Source organism: Mesoplodon densirostris, chromosome 6, assembly GCF_025265405.1.
Source record: "Mesoplodon densirostris isolate mMesDen1 chromosome 6, mMesDen1 primary haplotype, whole genome shotgun sequence".
NCBI lineage: Eukaryota > Metazoa > Chordata > Mammalia > Artiodactyla > Ziphiidae > Mesoplodon > Mesoplodon densirostris.
The window spans coordinates 51921318-51942312 of NC_082666.1; the positions used below are offsets into that span (position 1 = coordinate 51921318).

Here is a 20995-nt window from a genome sequence, read left to right on the forward strand (position 1 = left end):
TAAAATTCCAGCGAAGTACTGATTGGCCCCAGCATTAATGCATCCTGTCCCTAGCCAATCACTGTGATTAATGCTCACTGGGTGAACTCATTGAAGAGTAGTTATGAAAATGGCATATAAATCCCAATCTCTGTCCACCCTCCCGTATATTTGTTCCAGGGCAGAAAAGCAGTCCTGCATCTGCTTGCAGAGCTTTTAAGCTCATAACAATATTTAGTGCTGGGCCTCTTAAGCTCTATAATATTGGGTTGAACCATATGAAACTGTCACCATTCAACCAGTTTTGACTTAGAAAAAAGGCAATTTCATATGGTTCAACCTAAATAAGACAGTGGCATCTCACTGACTCTAAGCCAACCTGGATGTCTCTGTCATATTCACACCATGAGTCAAAGCCCATTCCCTGTCTTCATGACCTCATTTAAGCTTAATTACCTCCTTAAACTCCCTACCCCAAATATAGTTATATTGGGTTAGTTAGGGTTTCTACATATAAATATTGGAGGAACATAATTCAGTTCATAACAAGGTCACAACAATTACATGTTACTGATTTTATGTATTTATTCTGTCTGTGAATATACTGTAATATTCCCATTCCTTTCAGGCATGAGACTTAATGAGGCCAATAAGGAACTCCTGAGGGTACAGCGGGCTTGGCCTCAGCATTGACTTTAGAAGGCAAATATAAGGGTGGAATGGGGAGTGGAGACAGCTATTTTCCCAGACCTGGGATTGCCCCTGTAATCTGGTTTGTTTTAGGCACTTACTAAATAGTTGCTGAGTGACTGAGACAGGTAGGGAATGTGGTCAAAGGGAGGTTTCTTTTTTCAACTGCTTTCTGTCACCTCAATGAAAGTTAGAAAATTACTACCACCCAGCTAGTGTTGCCCTATCCTTACCTTTTTTCCTTCCGTGGCTAAAGGCCTCAGCTGAGACCACCGAAGCCAAAAGGTGACACTTTTTTTTATGTGTTCTTGATCTCTGATTTTAAAACCTGGCTTGTGTTTAGATCCAAAAATCCCACACAGCAGCCCACAAAAGCTAACATTTATAAAACTATGACCCATAATCTATTTTCAAAAACTCACTCGTCTTTTTCTTGTCCCTCATGCATTCTATGCAGGAAATACATAATCTCCGGAAATACTCCCTAAATTCTCTTCTATTCTTTTCCATTGCTGCCTTCACGCACTGCTCCTTTTCTTTTGCATTTCTTGCCTCAAATCCCTTTAAAAAAATGGTCTGGGATCTCCTTATTGGTGACCTCCACTCCTAAACTCTTCTTGTTTTCCTCTCCTTCAAAAAACCAAGAACTAGTGTGAAACGGCAGTTTATGAGGAAAGAAGGAAGAGAGAAAAGGTAGCAACACTAATACGCCAATAGTATTTTATTCCTGCTCCCCTTTCCCCAACATAAAGAATTAATTTACATTTAGCAGGTCGCTATACTTATTCTAGTAGAAAAATGGTTAAACAATACCAGACTACTTGATGATGAGGAAACAGTGCTCCAATCAGTGGAAAAGTATTCAACACTGTAAGTCAAGAATCCAAGTTAAAACTACTATTATTATGTGTTAGAACAAATTCTTACAAAGATTTCAGTGTATGCATGACATTCTAAGTTGGTTCAGCCCTTCTTTTTCAAAGGAACTCGATTAAATAGAAGAAAAATAAGATGCTTATATCCTTTGATCAGTTTCTTTTTGAGTACAAAATAATGTAAATTTTTTCTTGTTATTTATAGCGGCATTTTTTTGACAATGTGCCAGGCTGTCAACAACCTAAGCGCCAGTATTTGAATATTAAATAACTTGAGAAAGAATAAATACAAGCGTCAAGGGCCTTTAGAGTGAAAAGGAATCATGCCCAGAGAGTAGTGTTAATGGGGGAAAACAAAGAAGCAGAAGATCCTACTCTTGTACAACTCCCTAAAATACATTAAAAAAAAAAATCTATCCACGTGATGATGATAATTAGATTTCCCTTAAATTTTCTTTATTGTTGTTAGTGTCAACCAAAAACTGAAAGACAAATGACACTGGAGAATCAAACAATATACCTTTACCTTACTGTGTATTGTATATAGACAAAGATAGAAAAACAGTATCAATAAGGCAAAGAGTTGCTGTAATGCTCCGCCTTCGGCCCTTTGTAGGGGTATGAAGACAAACAACAAAAAACGACCCACGCTGCTCACCTGTCGCAAACTCAAGCCTACCTCCTCGGCTGGCGGAGGCAGCGCTATTGGTTCCGGCCCCGCCTCCAGAAACGCCTCCTGACGTCATCGATGCGTCCGGAAGTGACGTCAAAGCTGCGACGCCCCCGTGCCCGCTGCTAACTGCTGCGGTAGGCTTTCGGTCGATCCAGAAGCGGCGGGCTTTCCCCGGATGGTTGCAGCAGAGGGATCATGACGGGGAAGAAGTCTTCCCGGGAGAAGCGGCGCAAACGAAGCGGTCAGGAGGCGGCGGCGGCGCCCGCGGCGCCGGACCCGGTTCCCGCCGTCGCCAGCGGCGGCAGTGGAAGCACCAGCGGTTGCGGGAGCGCCAGCGGCTGCGGGAGCGTCACCTGCTGTGGGAACACCAGCTTGAGTGGAAGTGTCACTGGCGGTGGGAGCGGCGGCAGCTGCTGGGGTGGGAACAGCGTGGAGCGCGGTGAGCGCCGTAAGCGGAGGAGCACTGACTCATCTGCCAGCGTCTCCGGCTCCTTGCAGCAGGTGCGTGCGTGCTTTTCTCGCCTCTTCTCGAAGCGGCTGCGTTTCTGGAAGAAGGTGGGCGAGGAGCGGAATGTAGCAGCGGGATGCGGAGCCGGAGGTATATCCTGTTAGCGCTGCGATCCTAAGGGGTCCCGTGTTTGAAGTTTACGTTCCTAAGTTCCCTTGAACCCCACACTTCCACGTCTTGAACTTAAAGTTTCCGAATTTACCGATCGTCTGACTCATACTGCTTTTGGCTTCTTCCACTCCTGTGGTCTCCTCAGTCTCCTTGAAAAGTATGGGTCAGGAACTACCCTTCAGTGCCCTTGCGAGCCGCGCTTTATTTCTCTCTTCCTCCACGTTACAAGATGAGAAAATTGAGGCTCAAAGAGGTTAAGGAAGTCTACCCACAGCCACAGTTTGTTAATAACGCCTACATTTGAATGCAATATCTTTATTAAAAGCCATGTTCTTTATGCTCCATCGACCTAGCAAGATATTAACGTTTGTAAAAAAAAGTTTGCTTACATTATAAAACAAATGCATGAATACATACTTTAAATGTATACAACACAGAAATGAAGGGAAAATCATGGAAGTCTCTATGCTTCCCCATTAATAGTTTGATATGCAGCCTGTTTATTAACTCTCGTCAGCCCTGATAATTCTTTTATTTATTTAAAAATTTTTTAAAAAATTTTTTATTGGAGTATAGTTGATTTACAGTGTTGTGTTAGTTTCAGGTGTACAGCAAAGTGCTTCAGTTATACATGTACATATATCTATTCTTTTTTAGCCCTGATATTTCTTATTTTTTTGTCCTTTTCAAATTTTTATTTATTTATTTTTGGCTGCGTTGGGTCTTTGTTGCTGCGCACAGGCTTTCTCTAGTTGCAGTGAGTGCGGGCTGCTCTTCATGGCGGTGCGCTTCTGTTGTGGAGCACGGGCTCTAGGCGCACGGGCTTCAGTAGTTGTGGCACACGGGCTCTAGAGCGCAGGCTCAGTAGTTGTGGCGCACGGGTTTAGTTGCTCTGCGGCATGTGGGATCTTCCCGGACCAGGGCTTGAACCCATGTCCCCTGCATTGGCAGGCGGATTCTTAACCACTGCCACCAGGGAAGTCCTTTTCTTTCTTTTTAATCTAAAGCTTTTAGTATAGTGTTGAACACAAGCATTCATAGTAGTCATTCTTTTCCCATGTGGAAACATTTCCCATAGTGGAAACATTTCTAATTTTACACCAGTAAGTGTATTTGCCATAGGTTCTGAAAGATACCTTTGATCAAGTTAAGGACATTTTCTTTAATTCGTGGTTTTCTGAGGGTTGTAGAGTTCTATCAGATGCCTTTAGGGCATTCTGTTGAGGTGATCAGTAGTTTTCATTCTTAATCTGATTATGTAATTTTATTGATGAGTTAACTTATATTGAATTGTCCTCAGCATTCTTGGGATAAATACTATTTGATTTGTTGATTTGGTTGTTGTACTCGGCTGAAATTCAGTATTTTTACTTTTGTGCCTATGTTCTTAAGTTAAATCAGCTTATTGTTTTTATTTTTGTAGTTATCCTGTCTTGTTTTGGTATCAGGGTTATGGTAGCCTTATGGATTGAGCTGGGAAAGCTTTGCATTTTTTTTTGGTGTGTTCCAGAGTAGTTTATATCTTTTTCTCAAAGATATGTCGGAACTTGACTGTTGGACCATACAGCTGTCGGGGTCTGGTGGATTTTTCTAGGGCTGGTTTTTTTTCTCTTAACTGCCATCTTTTTTCCCCCAAATTCTTCAATAGTTATAGATCTATGCATTTTTTCCACCCCTTTTCGATTCAGTTTTGGATATCACCATTCTTATGTTAAATAGTTTCCATGTCTTTAGTACTCTTTATTATTATGGGGAGACCAATAATAAGGATTCTATAAGCATTTGCATACAGAACTAAACGGTACTTCTCATGAGAAGTAATTGTATTTGTAAAAGAAAAAAAAGTCATTATATATTAGGCATGTAGAGAACATCATAAAATTCCAATAGTGCCATAATATTAGTTGTGTATTGCATTCCCTATTGTTGTTGTTAACAGCTTTATAGAGATATAATTCCCAAACCGTACAATTCACTAATTTCAAGTATACAGTTCACTGGTTTTTGAGTATATTCACAGAGTGGTGCAACCATCACTGTAGTCAATTTTAAAATATTTTCATCATCCCCAGAAGAAACCCTATATGTAATTTTTAGCTGTCATCCCTACTAGCCCTACACCCATACACCCATTCTATTCCTAGGCAATCACTAATCTACTTTCTATCTCTATAGATTTTTTTTTTTTTTTTTGGCTGCATTGGGTCTTCGTTGCTGCGCACGGGCTTTCTCTAGTTGTGGTGAGCGGGGCTACTCTTTGTTGCGATGTGTGGGCATCTCGTGGTGGCTTCTCTTGTTGCGGAGCACGGGCTCTAGGGCGTGCCAGCTTCAGTAGTTGTGGCACGCGGTTCTAGAGCGCAGGCTCAGTAGTTGTGGTACACGGGCTTAGTTGCTCTGCGACATGTGGGATCTTCCCAGACCAGGGCTCGAACCCGTGTCCCCTGCATTGGCAGGCGGATTCTTAACCACTGAGCCACCAGGGAAGTCCCCTCTATAGACTTATAAATTTCCCTGTTCTGGGCATTTTATATGAATAGAATCATATGTGATCTTTTGTGTCTGGCCTCTCTCACCTAGCATATTTGTTTTTCCGAGTCTGCCTATGTTTTAACACATATCAGTACTTCATTTCTTTTTGTAGCTGAATAATATTTCATTGTGTGGCTAATACCACATTTAATTATTTCATTTGTCAATTGATATAGACATTTGGATTGTTTCCAACTTTTGGCTATTATGCATAATGCTGCTATGAGCATTTGTGTACAAGTTTCTGTGCAGACATTATGGTTACATTTCTTTTGGATATATATCCAGGAATCTGCATCATATGGCAACTTTATAAGGAACTACAAACCGTTTTCCAAACCAGCTGCACTATTTTTTTTTTTTTTTGCTGTACGTGGGCTTCTCACTGTTGTGGCCTCTCCCATTGTGGAGCACAGGCTCCGGACGTGCAGGCTCAGCGGCCATGGCTCATGGGCCCAGCCGCTCCGCGGTATGTGAGATCCTCCTAGACCGGGGCACGAATCCGTGTCCCCTGCATCGGCAGGCGGACTCTCAACCACTGCGCCACCAGGGAAGCCCCGACAAACTTTTTTTTTTTTTTTTTTTTGCGGTACGCGGGCCTCTCACTGCTGTGGCCTCTCCGGTTGTGGAGCACAGGCTCCGGACGCGCAGGCTCAGCGGCCATGGCTCACGGGCCCAGCCGCTCCACGGCATGTGGGATCTTCCCGGACCGGGGCACGAACCCGTGTCCCCTGCATCGGCAGGCAGATTCTCAACCACTGCGCCACCAGGGAAGCCCTAGCTGCACTATTTTATATTCCTACTAGCACCTTATGGGAGTTCAGTTCCTTTACATCCTTGCCAACACCTGAATTGCTTTGTGAGCCATTAGAACAAGAGCTAACCTTTGCTTTTTCAGTGTAATTATCATAGTGTTCTTTAAAATTAGTTTTTAAACTGCATTTTAAACAGTTGCGTTAGAAAGTATAAAAAGGAAACCTACTTGAATAATATAGTTAGGGACTTTCCTGAGGAAAAGACTTTTAAATTGATACTTGAGTTTGTTGATCTTGGGAGTATAGAGTAATGGGGAAGTGGGGAAGAAAGACTCTCCTAGACAGAAGAACAGTGTGTACAAAAGCCCTGCCTGTATGAAATGAAGGGAGAACACCTTATGTTTGAGTAGTTCAGACAAGGTCGTTGTGTTTGGAACACAATGAGCACGAAGGACCTAATAGGCTATATTACCCTAAGAACAGTGGGAAGTCATTGACAGCTTGTATCAGTAAATAGGGAGGATGAGTATATTTGCATTTTATAAAATCCATTTTGGTGACAATATACAAAACAGATTGGCAAGACCTCAGATTAGATGTAGGGAGTCCAGTTAAGTGCTACTGAGGTAATCTAGGCAAAAAGAGTATGGTACCTTGGATCAGGATTATGGCAGTAGATTTGGAGAGACTGGATAGATTTGGGAGAAAGGAGGTAAAATTGATTGAAATGCCTTAAATTAATTGCCTGCTTTGAATATCATTAGGTATAGAACAGTTTTTAAAATGATAGAGACTTCCCTGGTGGCCCAGTGGCTGAGAATCCATCTTCCAATGCAGGGGATGCAGGTTCGATCCCTGGTTGGGGAACCAAGATCCCACACGCCGCGGGGCAACTAAGCCTGTGCGCTGCAGCTACTGAGCCCATGCGCCTCAACTAGAGAGCCTGTGTGCTGCAAACTACAGAGCCCGTGTGCTGCAACTAAGACCCAATGCCACCAAAAAAAAATAATAATAAATAAATAAATATTTTTTAAAAAGAAATCTTTATTTAAAAAATGACAATAGCTTCTGGTAAGCAATGATACTTTATTATATAATATTTGTGGTTTATAACATTTTTGCTGCTATCCCATTTCTTTTTATGAATTAAGAAGAATGACAACGCATACATAAAATTCTTGGGTGAATTGTCTACTGGAGGAATATCGTATTCCACAAGTCTAAAATTGTAGGAAATCATTCAGTATTGAGTATATTTTCATTTTTGTGTCCTAGGATATTATCTCTTCACTTTTTCTCAATTTATTGATAATTACAGAGTGGAGAGTAACTTCAAAGAATACTGAGCAATTAAACAATCTTTCCTATGGTTTTAAATAAATAATTTGTGCAAAAAAAGAATTTGGAAATGTTTAATGAAGATTTTATTAAATGAAAATGTATGACATTATAGACATATTTCTATTGTTTAATGGTTCTTTGTCTCTTAATTTTAGGAAGCAAAATATCTTTTGCCAACTCTGGAAAAAGAGTTATTCTTGGCAGAGCACAGTGACCTTGAAGAAGGTGGATTAGATCTGACTGTGGCATTAAAACCAGTTAGTTTCTATATATCAGACAAAAAAGAAATGCTTCAGCAGTGTTTCTGTATCATAGGAGAGAAGAAGTTACAGAAGATGCTTCCTGATGTGTTAAAGGTACTTCATTACATACATTATCAGGCTATCCACATATACAGAAATATACAAACACTTTTTTTATAGCAATCATTTTACTTAATGGAAATTATAATCGGATGTTTTCAACTAATATGAGCTACTTCAAAAAGATATAAAGAAGGGATTTTGTAGAACCATAAATGGCTTTGTATATTTAAAAATTTGCCAGGAAGAAATAGGGTACTTTACTATATTTAGGTAAGGAATTTTTTGACCTTCTGGAAATTATTCTATTAAATACAGGCAGTTTAAGTAACTAAGTTAGAGGTATACTGATTCTTTCTGGTGCTTTAAGAAGTAGTGTACTGCTGTGTAACAGTATGCAGTGATAGTTGGTAATAGCCTATATTTCATGAAATTCATAAATGTTTTCATGTATTTATCTCTGAAAATTATTCAGGGAAATACATGGTATTCTAATTTTACAGATGTGGAAAAAAAGCCGTGGACAAGTTAAGCCCAACGTCATATATATCTAAGTTGTATGGAGCTAGGACTTGAATATTTAAGCCTTTAGAGGTATTACCTAACATAAGTAGGCTGCTGTTAAGAATATATGGGCACCTACTTACTTTTCAGTTTGTTCTGTCATAATAAACATGACTTTATATATCCAAATCAAAACTCTATAAATTATAATGTTTACATGTTATCTGGCAGGTCTTTACATTTCATCCCAGAAAAAAATTTATGTGGCTTTTAATTTGTTTTACTGTAGGATTTTGCTTAAGCAGACTTTTTTTTTTTTTAAACGGTTGCTGTTTTCTAGTTTACATTGGTGCTGTGTTATGTAAATGCATTTTTTAAAATGTCATTTTCTTTAGAACTGTTCAATAGAAGAAATTAAAAAACTGTGCCAGGAACAGTTAGAGCTCCTGTCTGAAAAAAAAATCTTGAAGATTCTTGAGGGTAAGAATGCGTATTTCTACCTTCTGGTAACTTAGTGGTTAATACTATACTTAGCATAAATCCTGAGGGTATTCTTTTTTTTTTTTTTTTTTTAACTTGACTGTTACTTTAATTTTATTATTGGGTAATCACTGAGTATTTTTACCTCTGTTTGTACAGAAATATAGTTTACATATCAGAATAGCATCTCAGGAATGGACTTTTTGATGTATGTATGGTTTCTCCAAATCAGTTGTGTAGGTAAGAACATTAAGTTTGTGCACAATAAAAAAATGAAATAAAAAATGTTTACCCAAAATACTATAAAAAATTACTTATTGAGAAGGCAAAGCCTTCTCTTAAAATATTTAAAAATTTTCTGCTTTCTGTTCTTTCTGCTTTTAATTATCTGTTGAATACCATTTCTGCTCTAGTAAGACCCAAATGCAGAGTTAGAAGAATTGCCAACATTTCTGTCTGCCTGAAGTAAGACTCTTCTTTGTATATGTTACCTGTAGAATTTTGGATTTTAAAGCTTTTCTTTTTGGACTCTACAAGGATATTAGCATTAGCATTATAAGAGAAGGAACAAAAAAATGGAGAATTTCAATTTCCAGAGATAACATCTTTTTAAAATGTAAAATGGTGATAGATGTACACATGTGTGTATAGTTTGTAAGTATTATATGTATACACCTTCTTGCTTATATACATTTTGTACATTTATAAAATAGATAAAGGGAAGGCAATGACAAATACCTAATAAGGCATTTTAAATATAAGCAATTAAAACTGTCATCTTTCAGCAACTCTCAAGTTTTTTAATCGTCACTTTATACATGACACTTTCTGTATAATGATTAAATCACTCTGACATTTTATGAGCATGCTTTCAATTTTTTTTATGTCATTCATAAGGTGACAATGGTATGGACTCTGATATGGAAGAAGAGGCAGATGATGGCTCTAAGATGGGATCTGATTTAGTTAGTCAGTAAGTTAAAAACTTTCACTTTCATTTCAGAATTTCTTTGTTATCCCTTTGGTGATTTCTTACCTCAAGAATGTGATTGTTTTTCTGTGTTATGTTTATATAAAGTGATTCAACAATGTTGGATTGATTGTTTTACTTGTAATGATTAGTCCTTTTGGTATATATGAGAATGAAGTTAATTGCTTTCAGGATTAAGATGATTTTCTTAAACTACTGCTCAGATATAGGACTGCAACAATGCCAACCTCAAGCAGAATCACATTTCTCATTTGGAATTTGAATATACGTATCACTAGTGATACCCACTATTTATTAAGTATTATACTTACTCTACCAAACATTATGTTAGTAGTTTAGAAGACTTTATCTCGCTGAATATCTTCTACATACCTATTAATGTTTGGTGATAATAGCTTCTTTTCACAGCTGAGATAGTAAGGTGGTTCACTTTATATAGGTACATATAATTTGATTATTGTGATGATGAAAAATACCTGATGTTTTGGGATGCTGACTAATCAAGAAGCAACATGCTAATTTCTTTTTCTAGATTATTCTGCTCTGCCATGGGCTTATCAAACTTTCACCCACTGATTTTATCATCTATTGATGATTTTTGACTAAAATAATTTTTTTTTTGGTAGTTGCCAAAGACTGACTTGTATCTTTGTTTGCAGAGTTGGGCTATAGGCAGTAGCACAAATAAAAACAGATAACCAGAGGCAGTAGCATAAATAAGTAGCGCATATTTAACCTGAAACCTTGAGTATATTTTCATTTCTAATACAATGCTGTTGGGTAAGTATCACTGAAAAAAGATAATTTAATTTCATGTTATAACTGTAGAGGGCATCAAATAATCTACTTATACTGAAGCATTGAAGAAATCATTGTATCTTGGTTGCCTCATAATCAGTAGATTTTTGGTCATCACATACATCTTGCCTAGGAGTGTCACAGGATGATTTATACTTACCCACAGAGTAGAAAATGTACACATTTCTAAAAAGTCTTGCTATTGATTTGCCTTCAAAATATTTAGCTTTAAATTGTCTATGTAATATGCTAATCTAGTTCAGATAGTTTAACCATTTACAAGGCTTGTCACTTTTTAGTACTTTTTAGTTTCTTTTATTTATTTATTTATTTATTCATTTATTTTGGGCTGCATTGGGTCTTTGTTGCTGTGCAGAAGCTTTCTCTAGTTGCAATGAGCAGGGGCTACTCTTCGTTGCAGTGCGTGGGCTTCTCTTTGCAGTGGCTTATGTTGTTGTGGAGCACGGGCTCTGGGCATGTGGGCTTCAGTAGATGTGCCACGTGGGCTCAGTAGTTGTGGCTCATGGGCTCTAGAGCACAGGCTCAGGCTCAGTAGTTGTGGCATGCAGGCTTAGTTGTTCCGCGGCATGTGGGATCTTCCCGGACCAGGGCTTGAACCTGTGTCCCCTGCATTGTCAGGCGGACTCTTAACCACTGTACCACCAGGGAAGTCCCCACAAATGTAGTTTTAGGAACTAAAAATAAATTCTGAATTCCTAAACTTAGGAGACAAACTGATAAAGAGGTTAGCTATGATCGGGGGCTACATCATTGTCCTAAGAAATCAAGTTGAATAAATAAATACAGAATAATAAAAACCACACACAAAAAGTATAAATCCTTATGTTTAACTCATGGCTACCTGGAAGACAATTTTAGACCTATCCTGAACATACTAGAAATTATAGAAAGGGAAACAAATAGCTAGAAAAGTATTGAAGAAATGATAGAATTAAAATTTTTGATTTAAAGACTTAAGAGTGTAAGGGCAAGGATAATGAGAAAACACCTGGTTATGGGCTGAATTATGTCCCTTCAAAATTCATATGTGGAAATCCCTAATCCCTACCACCTCTGAATGTAATCTCATTTGGAGATAAGGTCTTTAAAGAGGTAAATGGGACTTCCCTGGTGGTTTAGTGGTAAAGAATCCACCTTACAATGCAGGGGATGTGGGTTCGATCCCTAGTCAGGGAACTGGGATCCCACATGCCGTGGGGCAGCTAAGCCCATGCACCACAACTACTGAGCTCGCACGCCTCAACTAGAGCCCGTGTGCCTCAGACTACAGAGCCCATGTGCCCTGGAGCCTGTGCACCACAGCTAGAGAAGAGAAAACCCGCACACCACAACTAGAGAGAAGCCCGCGCACTGCAACGAAGAGCCCGAGTGCCGCAACTAAGACCTGAAGCAGCCAAAAATTAAAATAAAATAAATAAGCAAAACAAATAAATAATAAATAATATTTAATATATAATAAATAAATAACAAATTTATTATATATTTTATATATTAAATAATAATAAATAAACAAATAAATAATAAATAAATCTCTTTTTAAAATACGGTGATTAAGTTAATCCAATCTGATTGGTGTCCTTATAAGAAAAGAAAATTTGAGTACACTGAAAGACTCCAGGGCTGGGCACACACAGAGAAGAGCCATGTGAGGACACAGCCAGAAGGCAGCCATCTGCAAGCCTCAGAAGAAACCAAACCTGCAGACACCTTGATCTTTGACCTCTACCTTGCGGAACTGTGAGAAACACATTTTTGTCATTTAAGCCAGCCAGCCTTTGGTATTTTGTTATGGCAGCTTTAACAAACAAATACAAACTTACATGTATGTGTGTGTGTATGAATTTCCCAGTGAAAAATTTTTCCCCAAACTTTTTATTTTGGAAAACTTCAAACTTATATAAAAGTTGAAAGAATGATGTAATGAACATCCATATACCCTCTACCTAGATTCAGTAACATTAACAACTTGCCATTTTTGCTTTTGCTCTCTCCTTATATTTATCCTTTTTCCCCAAGAGCCATTTGTATTAGGTTGCTAGAGCTGCCGTAGCAGAATACCACAGACTGCCTGGCTTAAACAACAGAAATTTATTTTCTCACAGTTCTGGAGGCTAAAAGTGCAGATCAGTGTACTGGCAGGGTTGTTTTCTCTGAGGCCTCTCTCCTTGGCTTGCAGATGGCCACCCTCTTGCTGCCTTTTCACTTGGTTGTCTTTCTCTGTGTGTGTCCCCCTGGTGTCTCTCGCTGTGTCTTAATCTCCCCTTATAAGGATACTAGTCAGATTGGATTAGCACCTACCATAATGGCCTTATTTTAAGTTAATTAGCTTTATAAAGGCCCTATCTCCAAAACAGTCAACATTCTTAGGCACTGGGGTTAGGGTTTCACATATGAATTCTTTGTGGGGAAACAGTTCATCTCATAACCTATTAAAAAATAAGTTACAGATGTCATAACATTTCATGCTTAAACAATTCAGTATGCACTTCCTAAAAATAAGGAGAGTCTTACAGCCACAATGCCGTCATCACTTTTCAGAAATAAACAGTAATTCAAATAATATCATCTAATATATTGCCCATATAAAATTCCCCCAATTACTAAAACAAATTTATAGTTTATTTTAATTAATTAACTGATTGATTCTGATCCAGGATCCAGTTGGAATTCATGTGTTCTGTTTGATTGTTAGTATTTCAAAGCTAAATTTAAAGAGAAGATTTAGATATGAGAGAGAAAAGCTTAATGACTAGCCCAGGAGCTTAGTTCACATCTTAAAGGAATTTAAAAAATAACAAAATAAACCAAAAGAAAGTTAGAAAAATGAAACAACAAAGGTAAACATTAAACCTAAGAAACAGAAAACAAAAGGATAATTAAATTTATTAACTTGATTTTTGTAAAGACAAGAAAATAAGATAAACTCTTCTTTGGTCTGATTAAGGAAATAAGTAGAGAGCAATTAAAATTGAGATTAGTGAGAAAGGAGGAGACAGAATCATAGGCATGTATGAGTTTAAAAGAATAATGAGACTCCACATTGTATAAACAAACTTGAAGCGAGCAAATGTATGGTATTCTATCAAAATACAAATTAACCAAATTAACTTCTCCCCAAAGTGGAAAACTTGGAGATTAACAAAGAAGAAATTAGAAAGGTGAATAGAGATCTGTTGAAAAAGACAAGGTGAATTCACAACTGAATTATTATTTACATGAGTTGATACATGTAATGTGTTTACAGCTAATAAAACATTCAATAATGCATGCCATCTGTTACTATTTTCAAACAGATTACACCTGTGTTATTTAAATTAGTCCAAGCCCTAGAAAAAGATGAAAAGATCTTCAGTTTATTTTATGATTTCTGCATAGCTTTAATATCCCAAATTTCATAAATAGTGCCCAAAAAGTGTGCGGGGGATTATAGGCCTTCTCACTTGTGAATATAGATGTAAAAATTGTAAGTACAACATTAGCATATCGAATCCAGCAGCATATCAGTGGGTAATTATGCTACTGACCAAGTAGGATTTACTCTCGGAATTTACAGGAAACTTAGTTAGAAAGTCTATTAGCATAAGTCATTTCAACAAATTAAAGGAGAAAAATTACATGGTCAGATAAGTAGATGCTAAAAAGGCCTTTGCTAATATTCAGCAGTCATTTCTAATATAAGCTGTAGGTAAAAAAGATATAGTAGAAAACTATTCAGATATGATAATGACCATTTGACCAAGCTTAACTACCCACTTGGTGAATTAAAATGATGACTCAGGCAGGAACATTCATTTTCAGTGTTTCTTGGAGGTTCTAGCAAATGCATTTAGACCAAAAAATAACCAAAACAAAACTGGAAAAGACAAGCTGGAAAAGCTGGAAGCTGGAAAAGACAAGCAAATGGATTCTCCAGAGAAATGTAGCACTACCTACACCTTGATTCTAGTGTCGTAAGACTAATTTGGGATTTCTGACCTCCAGAACTGCAAGTTAATAAATTCACATTGTTTTAAGCCACTAAATTTGTGGTGATTTTTGTTACAGTGGCAGTCGAAAACTATGCAAGGTACTGGATTAAAACCTAGACATAAGCCAGAGTTTTAGATTGTTGCCTGTAACCACAGAGATGTTTTGCTCAACTTAAATATTAAAAAATTTTTCAAATAGTTCCAACATTTAAAAATCAAGTGATAACACACCAAAGTTTGGATATCTGAGTTGCTTGAAAATCAGATCAAGCAACCTTTCCTGAGAGGGCAAAAAAAATTTGGAGCTGAGTGTAGGTACTCTCTTTTTGAGTGGCATATATATGTTTCACTTTGCCACATAGTACTTCATTTGCCTATATGCTTAATGTACAGAATGTCTAGAAAATGAAACTCTGATACAAGGGAAAATACATAAAGGCCAAAGGTTTGCCTTGGAACCAGTTCTGTCAGTTTGTCAGTGTCTTATCAACTGAGACATACACCTTTACCTTTTTATCCCAATTTTGATGTACAAAAAGAATTTTAAATAGGTCTAGATAAAGCAGTCTATGGTATTAAAGTCACGTGAAAATTTTGATATTTTCTTTTAACGGCAACCTGTGTGCTTTTATTGTGGTGTTTATGAGAAAGGACATAACATTAATAGCTTCTTAGAATTATCTAAGAAGCTGTAAAGTGACAACTTTCAGTATGAGGTATATGTATGCGTATGTGTATGTATATGGTATTTAATATGCCCTATGGAAATTAATTTTCTCGTAAACCATTAAAAGTTTGAAAATACACAAGTACACACAAATGTTTATGCACAAGGGAAAAAAATCTAAATTTATATTTTCAGTTTTACATGATCCCCTCACATTGTTAGCTTTATATTTTTAAGTTATATTTATCTTTTAAGGTCAGCTTTCAAATACATGTTTTTTCCCCCAAGCTCTCTTGATCTCTACTGCTTTTTAAAATTTTGATTGCTTACTCATACTTACTTTACAATAGTTCTTTTTACTACCCAAAGGAAAAACAAAGTAGTAGTTATAAGAAATTTTTGACAGTGTACTACTTTGAAACTTGAAATTAGTGACTGTTAATTTATAACAATTTTAATAGGAATGAGATGCAGGAACTATGAAGATAGAACATTCGTAGTTTCTAAATACCTTCATTTTTAAAAAGGTGAGGGATGGGATTGTCACTTTAGTTCACCTTAGGTAAGTAAATGAGCAACTTTGTATTGTACTGAGATAGTCTAAAAATTTTAGCATTTATAATTTTGCAGTGTTTTAAAACTTAGATATTGTGACAAGATTTGCACATGTTACAGATTACAAGTTGCTTAACAAGAACAACAATTTTAAGTAAATAAGGTAATATGCCTGGAATCAGAGTGCTCTCTTCATTTGGAAAAGAAGCTTTATTATAGCTAAAGTAGCACTAAAAATGAGAACAGGTATTAGCTTGGCCTATAATGTGAGATGATTGCACCCTAAGAATATGTTTGTAATGAAATTTAAGTCTTGAATAGTGCAATAAAGTAATCAGGATTGAGGTTTTAAATAAAAAGAATAAAAATACAAACACTTTAGGGAAATCTTAACAATGTTTTAGAATTGATTTAATAAATACCTTTATGAATTTTAAATTAATATGCTTTTAGTGAATGATATTGAGGGAGATGTCAGTGGAAATGAAGTTGTATTTCTCTATGGATAATAAGCAGTGATGAGATAATATCCCAGTTCTAGAAGGCAAAGGAATTTAAACATCGAGATTCTCAAACTAAGATATACTGCAAAGTAGGTTCTATAGGAGTGTTCTGGAACTATTGATCCTAGTCACTGCTCCTTAGAGGATGGGCATGTTCAAATTAGTTATTATCAAATTCTAGTTTTGGGTGATTAACTTTCTGAAAAAGTAAGATACTCCTGAACAGGCCTTAGAGCTCTTAGGTAATACATATAATTTGAACAACAACCCTAATAGTGATATGTGGTAGAACTCTGATGCCGTTTGTTAGTTGAATAAAAAGCGTTAGTTTTTCTTTTGCTTTTAGTAAGGGAGAAGCATTCATGTCCTTTATGATGAGTTATAGCTATCTTGTGGGTTCAGCTCAGTTGGCATTAGAGTACTGAGTCTGATTTGTTCCAATTCAAGCAACACACTCCTTGGATCATGTATGTATAAGTAACTTTCAAAGGGGCAATAGTACTCAGCCAAATGCTGAACTCTCAGTAAGTGTCAGTAAAACTAAACTTGTTGGGAATAAAAGAATCCATCATAAACTGCTATTATTAAGCTTCAAAGGAATAAAGCATTTGAGTAAAATTTAGAGTGCTCCAGAGCATTGAATTAATGGGCAGCATAAATCTATAGTACATAATTAAGTAAGCATTTTTATCAATAGATACAAAAATAGGCCTCAGGTAGACCCTAGACCCGGGCTTATTAGGAATAATACCTTCACAAATTGACCTGTGATTCATCTAACTCACATAACCCACTCTGGAATGTATGAGGTGGTTTTGTAACAGTTATTTGTTTGTTTTAACTCTATTATGAAAAATTTCAGTGTACGATGAACCCTTGAATACCTATCACCCACTATGTTTCCTCCCATATTATTTTAACACCTCCTTTCAACTTGATAACTTTGAAGCAGATCTTGACCCAGTTCTTTTTAAATATTTAGCAGATAGGCTCCTCTCTAGAGTCTTTAGAACATTCCTTGGAATGGGAGGGCCTGAGCTTCTCAGAGGTCTTAGATAGGCTCTTCATTTGAATTGCAACTGTGTTTTCCATTGGGGAATTTTGAGGGTCTTGGGAAGGATTTTCTGGGTTTGTAACTGTCTACACACACACAAAATCTTTCTTTGTGTTACAGAAAGCTGATTTTTAAACTGTACCTGTTGTTGTTTTCCCATCAGTCGTTTTAATGCCTCATCTTGCTGCTCAAGCACTAGATTAGATGTAAGCAGGTAGTTTTCCTTTTCTCTGCTCTTCCCATATCACTTTTTTTTAAAAATTTAAGATTTTCTTAATCACTTATCTGATTCTTTGTATTAACTGTCTTTTCCATTTCACTTGAAAAATAAATTCACTGATGTTAAGTGCACTAAACTGGTTGTTAATGATTATTCTTTAATTCGCTGGTGCACTTCTCCCACCATTTGAAGTTTTTGCTTACCAAGAGTCACTTGTATTTGTTTCCAGTGCAGTTACTGTAGTATTACAATATAGTTATATGCAAAACAGGTGAAATATCAGTATAAAAAGATTATTTGATCACGCTGAATGCTTTGGAAAAACTCAAACTGCAGTTGTTTTTAGCTGTGGGATAACAATGGTAAAAGTTTGGGCAGCACTGTATAAATAAAAAGGGTTATTTTTTTCTGCACTCACATTTTTGTGCTTTAAGTAAGCCAAAAGTAGAGATGCAGTCAATGGCTTATATGAGTAGGATGAGCCTGAACTCTTTCCCATGGATTCATATCAAAGATAAGGCTTCATATCCAAAGACTGATGAATGAAGATACATTTCTGTTTTATGTTAACCTAAAAAGCTTAAATTATATATGTAACTATTTTCTTTTTTAACATCTTTATTGGAGTATAATTGCTTTACAATGGTGTGTTAGTTTCTGCTTTATAACAAACTGAATCAGTTATACATATACATATATCACCATATCTCTTCCCTCTTGCGGCTCCCTCCCTCCCACCCTCCCTATCCCACCCTTCTAGATGGTCACAAAGCACCAAGCTAATCTCCCTGAGCTAATCTCCCTGTGCTATGCGGCTGCTTCCCACTAGCTATCTATTTTACATTTGGCAGTGTATATATGTCCATGCCACTCTCTCACTGTCACAGCTTACCATTCCCCCTCCCCATATCCTCAAGTCCATTATGTAGTAGGTCTGTGTCTTTATTCCCGTCTTGCCCCTAGGTTCTTCATGACCATTTTTTTCCCATAAGATTCCTTATATATGTGTTAGCATATGGTATTTGTTTTTCTCTAACTTACTTCACTTTGCATGACAGACTCTAGGTCCATCCACCTCATTACAAATAACTCAATTTCGTTTCTTTTTATGGCTGAGTAATATTCCAATGTATATATGTGCCACATCTTCTTTATCCATTCATCTGTTGATGACACTTAGGTTGCTTCCATGCCCTGGCTATTGTAAATAGAGCTGCAATGAACATTTTGGTACATGACTCTTCTTGAATTATGGTTTTCTCAGGGTATATGCCCAGTAGTGGGATTACTGGGTCGTATAGAAGTTCTATTTGTAGTTTTTTACGGAACCTCCATACTGTTCTCCATAGTGGCTGTATCAATTTACATTCCCACCAACAGTGCAAGAGGGTTCCCTTTTCTCCACACCCTCTCCAGCATATTCTTTGTAGATTTTTTGATGATGGCTATTCTGACCGGTGTGAGGTGCTGCCATATTTTAGTTTTGATTTGCATTACTGTAATGATTAGTGATGTTGAGCATCCTTTCATGTGTTTGTTGGCAATCTGTATATCTTCTTTGGAGAAATGTCTATTTAGGTCTTCTGCCCATTTTTGGATTGGGTTGTTTGTCTTTTTGTTATTGAGCTGCATGAGCTGCTTGTAAATTTTGGAGATTAAACCTTGTCAGGTACTTCATTTGCAAATATTTTCTCCCATTCTGAGGGTTGTGTTTTCATCTTGTTTATGGTTTCCTTTGCTGTGCAAAAGCTTTGAAGTTTCATTAGGTCCCATTTATTTATTTTTGTTTTAATATCCATTTCTCTAGGAGGTGGGTCAAAAAGGATCTTGCTGTGATTTATGTCATAGAGTGTTCTGTCTATGTTTTCCTCTAGGACTTTGATAGTGTCTGGCCTTACATTTAGGTCTTTAATCCATTTTGAGTTTATTTTTGTGTTAGGGAGTGTTCTAATTTCATACTTTTACATGTACCTGTCCAGTTTTCCCAGTGCCACTTATTGAAGAGGCTTTCTTTTCTCCACTGTATATTCTTGCCTCCTTTATCAAAGATAAGGTGACCATATGTGCATGGGTTTATCTCTGGGCTTTCTATCCTGTTCCATTGATCTATATTTCTGTTTTTGTGCCAGTACCATCCTGTCTTGATTACTGTAGCTTTGTAGAATAGTCTGAAGTCAGGGAGCCTGATTCCTCCAGCTCCGTTTTTCTTTCTCAAGATTGCTTTGGCTATTCGGGGTCTATTGTGTTTCCATACGAATTGTGAAATTTTTTATTCTAGTTCTGTGAAAAATGCCATTGGTAGTTGGATAGGGATTGCATTGAATCTGTAGATTGCTTTGGGTAGTAGAGTCATTATCACAATGTTGATTCTTCCAATCCAACAACATGGTATATCACTCCATCTATTTGTATCATCTTTAATTTCTTTCATCAGTGTCTTATAATCTTCTGCATACAGGTCTTTTGACTCCTTAGGTAGGTTTATTCCTAGATATTTTATTCTTTTTGTTGTAGTGGTAAATGGGAGTTTTTTCTTAATTTCACTTTCAGATTTTTCATCATTAGTGTATAGGAATGCTAGAGATTTCTGTGCATTAATTTTGTATCCTGCAACTTTGCCAAATTCATTGATTAGCTCTAATAGTTTTCTGGGCACATCTTTAGGATTCTCTCTATATAGTATCATGTCATCTGCAAACAGTGACAGTTTTACTTCTTCTTTTACGATTTGGGTTCCTTTTATTTCTTTTTCTTCTCTGATTGCTGTGGCTGAAACGTCCAAAACTATGTTGAATAATAGTGGTGAGGGCTTCCCTGGTGGCACAGTGGTCGAGAGTCCACCTGCCGATGCAGGGGACATGGGTTCGTGCCCCTGTCCGGGAAGATCCCACATGCCGCAGAGTGGCTAGGCCCGTGAGCCATGGCCGCTGAGTGTACGTGTCCGGAGCCTGCGCTCTGCAACGAGGGAGGCCACAGCAGTGAGAGGCCCGCGTACCGCAAAAAAGAAAAAAAAAAAAAAAATAGAGAGGGAACCTTGTCTTGTTCCTGATCTTAGTGGAAATGGTTTCAGTTTTTCACCATTCAGGACAATGTTGGCTGTGGGTTTGTCATATATGGCCTTTATTATGTTGAGGAAAGTTCCCTCCATGCCTACTTTCTGGAAGGTTTTTATCATAAATGGATGTTGAATTTTGTCAAAAGCTTTCTCTGCATCTATTGAGATGATCATATGGTTTTTCTCCTTCAATTTGTTAATATTGTGTATCACATTGATTGATGTGCATATATTGAAGAATCCTTGCATTCATGGGATAAATCCCAGTTGACCATGGTGTATGATCCTTTTAATGTGCTGTTGGATTCTGTTTGCTAGTATTTTGTTGAGGATTTTTGCATCTATGTTCATCAGTGATATTGGCCTGTAGTTTTCTTTCTTTGTGACATCTTTCTCTGGTTTTGTTATCAGAGTGA

General features: G+C 37.1%; 1 protein-coding gene across 2 annotated transcripts in view; it reads left to right on the forward strand.

The window, feature by feature from the left end:
* Positions 1–2328: 2328 nt before the first annotated feature.
* CAAP1 (caspase activity and apoptosis inhibitor 1) overlaps positions 2329–20995 on the forward strand; it is a 50437-nt gene continuing 31770 nt past the window's right edge. Inside the window, exons 1-4 of one of the 2 annotated variants that reach the window (XM_060101149.1) lie at positions 2329–2718; positions 7617–7817; positions 8663–8747; positions 9645–9720. In XM_060101149.1, coding sequence (XP_059957132.1) covers positions 2413–2718; positions 7617–7817; positions 8663–8747; positions 9645–9720 — 668 coding nt within the window. In that variant the 5' untranslated portion in view covers positions 2329–2412. Of the gene's footprint in view, positions 2719–2739; positions 2816–7616; positions 7818–8662; positions 8748–9644; positions 9721–20995 lie in introns of those variants that run through there. The other variant, XM_060101150.1, reaches the window with a different exon arrangement.